This window comes from Corapipo altera, unplaced genomic scaffold (genome assembly GCF_003945725.1).
Source record: "Corapipo altera isolate COAL_440 unplaced genomic scaffold, ASM394572v1 291, whole genome shotgun sequence".
Classification (NCBI taxonomy): domain Eukaryota; kingdom Metazoa; phylum Chordata; class Aves; order Passeriformes; family Pipridae; genus Corapipo; species Corapipo altera.
Genome location: NW_020885112.1, coordinates 98,312 through 101,294, shown reverse-complemented (window position 1 = coordinate 101,294; position 2,983 = coordinate 98,312). Strand labels below are relative to the sequence as shown.

Sequence of the window (2,983 nt, the reverse complement as noted above, 5' to 3'; positions counted from 1 at the left end):
CCGGCCCCGCGGCCCCGGGGCCAAGGGGCACTTGGGGGGGGGGGGGGGCCGGGGGGGGGGGGGCAGCGGCCTGATGTGGCACCCACCACGTGGCCACGGGGACCCCGAGTGCCCGAGGGGGCATCGCGGGGGGCAGGCACGGGCGTGACAGGGCACGGACACGGCCGGGCACGGGAGTGTCCCCTCCGGGGCCCGCACGTGTGCGCGGGGGTGACACACACACGTGTGCGGGAGGGTGTTGCTGTTCCCACTGTCCCCACGCCTGTCCCCCGCGGGGGTGACACGCACACGTGTGCGGGAGGGTGTTGCTGTTCCCGCGGTCCCCACGCCTGTCCCCGCACCCCCGCGGGTGCCGTCACCCTCGCCCATCACCCTCTGCCCCCAGGACCCACCCCTGGCCACGGCAGCCCCTCGCCCCCCGCCCACCCCCCGTGCCCGATCCCCCCGGGAACACCGCGCTCCATTCCAGGCTCCTCCTCACTCGCTTTATTCCACGCAGACCAGGATTCCCGGCGGGAAGCAGCGACGCTCCGCGATGCGCGACACGATCGGGTCAGGCACCCGCCGGGACACCCGGGGGAGGGGGCGAGGGGGTGACGGTCCCCACGCGCCCCTCGGGTCCCCCCCTGCCCCTTCGCTGGAGCCTCTTGGGACACCCGTGGGAACGACGTGGCTCCGGGTGGCACCCGTGGGGTCCTGTCCTGGGGCCTCCCGTGACACCGAGGGGATCCCGACCCAGGGACCTCCTGTGACACCCGTGGAATGGGCGCGGCTCCAGGTGACCCCCTCGTCCCAGGAACCTCATGAGACACCCTGTTCCAGACCCCCCCCCCGTGGCATCCCTGGCCCAGGGACATCCTGGGAAATCCATGGGACACCCCATCCCACCCTGGGAAGGAGGGGAGGGGGACCCAGGGCAGCACCCCCGGGTGTCACCCACACACCCACCCGGGGCTGCTGAGGGCTGGGGGCTCCAGGGAATAGGGGTGCTCTGGGGGATTGGAATGCTCCCGGGGGATTGGGGTGTTCCTGAGGGATTAGGGGTGCTTGGGGGGGACTGGGGTGCTCCTGGGGATTGTGTTGCTCTGAGGGGCCAGGTGTACTCTGTGGTGGGGTTGGGGTGCTCTGTAGTGGGGCTGGGGGTGCTCCTGGGGTGCTGGGGTGTTCCTGGGGGGCTGGCCAAGTTGCTTCCAGGATGGGGCTTTGGGACGGTGACCTGGGGTCACACGTCCCTGTCCCACCAGGCCACAGGGTGCCACTGGGACCCTGGGGTGACACCAGCACTCTGGGGTGACAGAGGTACCCAGGGTTCCCTCATGTCCGTGGGCCTCCACCCCGTGCCAGCACCCGCTGAGCCCGTGGGGACACAATGTGGGTGTCCCCGAGGGTGAGCCAGGGGACCGGGGGGGGGGACAGGGCAGGGACAGGAGCAGCCGTCTCACCCTGGACAGGCCCGGGGAACCGGGGGAAGGACAAGGGGTGCTGGGGGTGCCCTGGGGGTGTCACGGGAGTGCTCTGGGGGTGTCACGGGGGGGGTGTCCGTGCGTGCCGTGGCAGTCACTGGATTGCTGAGTCAGCGGGACCGCGGGCGGGGGGAGCGTGGCCGGGGGGTCTTGCACAAGGCGCCGGCGCTGCTGCGCTCAGCGGGATCCCCGGTGGCCCTTGGACCCGCCCCGGACGGACCGGCCACTGCCAGACACCGCGGGTCACCACGGGCCACCACCAGGGGCCACCCTGAGCCAACAAGAGTCACTACGGGCCACCACCAGTCACCGTGGGCCACTGCCGGTCACTGTGGGCCACGGCCGGCCACCACAGGTGACCTTGGTCACCACGGGCCGCCATCACTCAGCGATGGGCCACCTCGGGCCACCGCCAGCTCCTGCGGGGCAACACAGCCCACCATGGACCACCGCCGGCCACCATCTCCCAGCCCCGGGTCCTCTCTGCTCCCCGGGGTCCGCTCAGGAGGTTCTCACGGCAGGAGCCCCCCGAGGACCCCCCCAGCCCCCGGCGTGGCCTCTGGCGGCCGGTGCGGAGGAGCCCAGCCGCGTGTGCCCGTGGAAGCGCTTTAGTGGGTCCCGCGGGGCAGGGCGGGGGGCGCGGGGCCCCCTCCCCGCTCAGCCGTAGCTGTGGGGGCTGTTGGGGTTCATGGGGGACGAGTCCCGGCGCCCCGACTGGCCCCGCAGCTGCCACAGGCGGTGGCTCAGGTTCTGCACCTGGCACGTGCCCAGCACGCAGCCCACCCGCACCGGGTGCCCCCCGGCGTGGCGCCGGGGCCGGGGGTCCCGCCGGGGGTCCCGCCGTCGGTCGTGCCGCAGGAGGAGGCGCTGGACGCGCCACGGGGGCCGCCGGCGGGCGAGCAGTCTGTGCCGGGGGGCCAGGAGGGCACCGCGCCGGGGGGCGACCCACGGGCCGTGCCGGGGGTCCGGGGGTCGGTGCCGGGGGTCCGGGGGTCGGTGCCGCGGGGTCCTGGCGGGCGGCGGCAGGAGCGCGGGGGGCTCGGGGCCGGGGGGGTCCCCGAGAAGAGAAGGGATCAGCTCCGGGGGTCTCCGGGCCGGCGAGTCCCTGCAAGAGAGAAGGGGCAGCGTCGGGGGGGGGCAGCGCTGTGGCACCCGGGGGGGGGGGGGGGGGCGCGGGGCCGGGGGGGGAAGGGGGGGGGGGGGGGGGGCCCCGGGACAGCGGGAGAACGGCGGGGACGTGGGGACACCGCGTGTGCCCGAGGAGGAGGAGGAGGAGGAAGAAAGGGGGAGGAGGACGAGGAGGAGGAGAAGGAGGAGGAGGCAGCCAGGGCAGGGGAGCCGATACCTGCAGCCACACACGTACTGCCAGCGCGGGCACACGCGTGTGCCAACACACGCACTGTAACCACACACACACACACGCGTGTGCCAACACACACACACCCCGTGACCACACACACACACTGTGTAACCCCACAAACACACACACACACTGTGTAACCCCACAAACACACACACAC

General features: G+C 73.4%; 1 protein-coding gene across 1 annotated transcript in view; it reads right to left on the bottom strand.

Annotated features, from left to right (window-relative positions):
• Positions 1-2,120: 2,120 nt before the first annotated feature.
• Positions 2,121-2,983, bottom strand: part of ADM2 (adrenomedullin 2) — a 2,985-nt gene continuing 2,122 nt past the window's right edge. The window contains exon 2 of the mRNA XM_027669879.1: positions 2,121-2,568. Within this exon, the coding sequence (XP_027525680.1) occupies positions 2,121-2,568 (448 nt within the window). The remainder of the gene's footprint in view (positions 2,569-2,983) is intronic.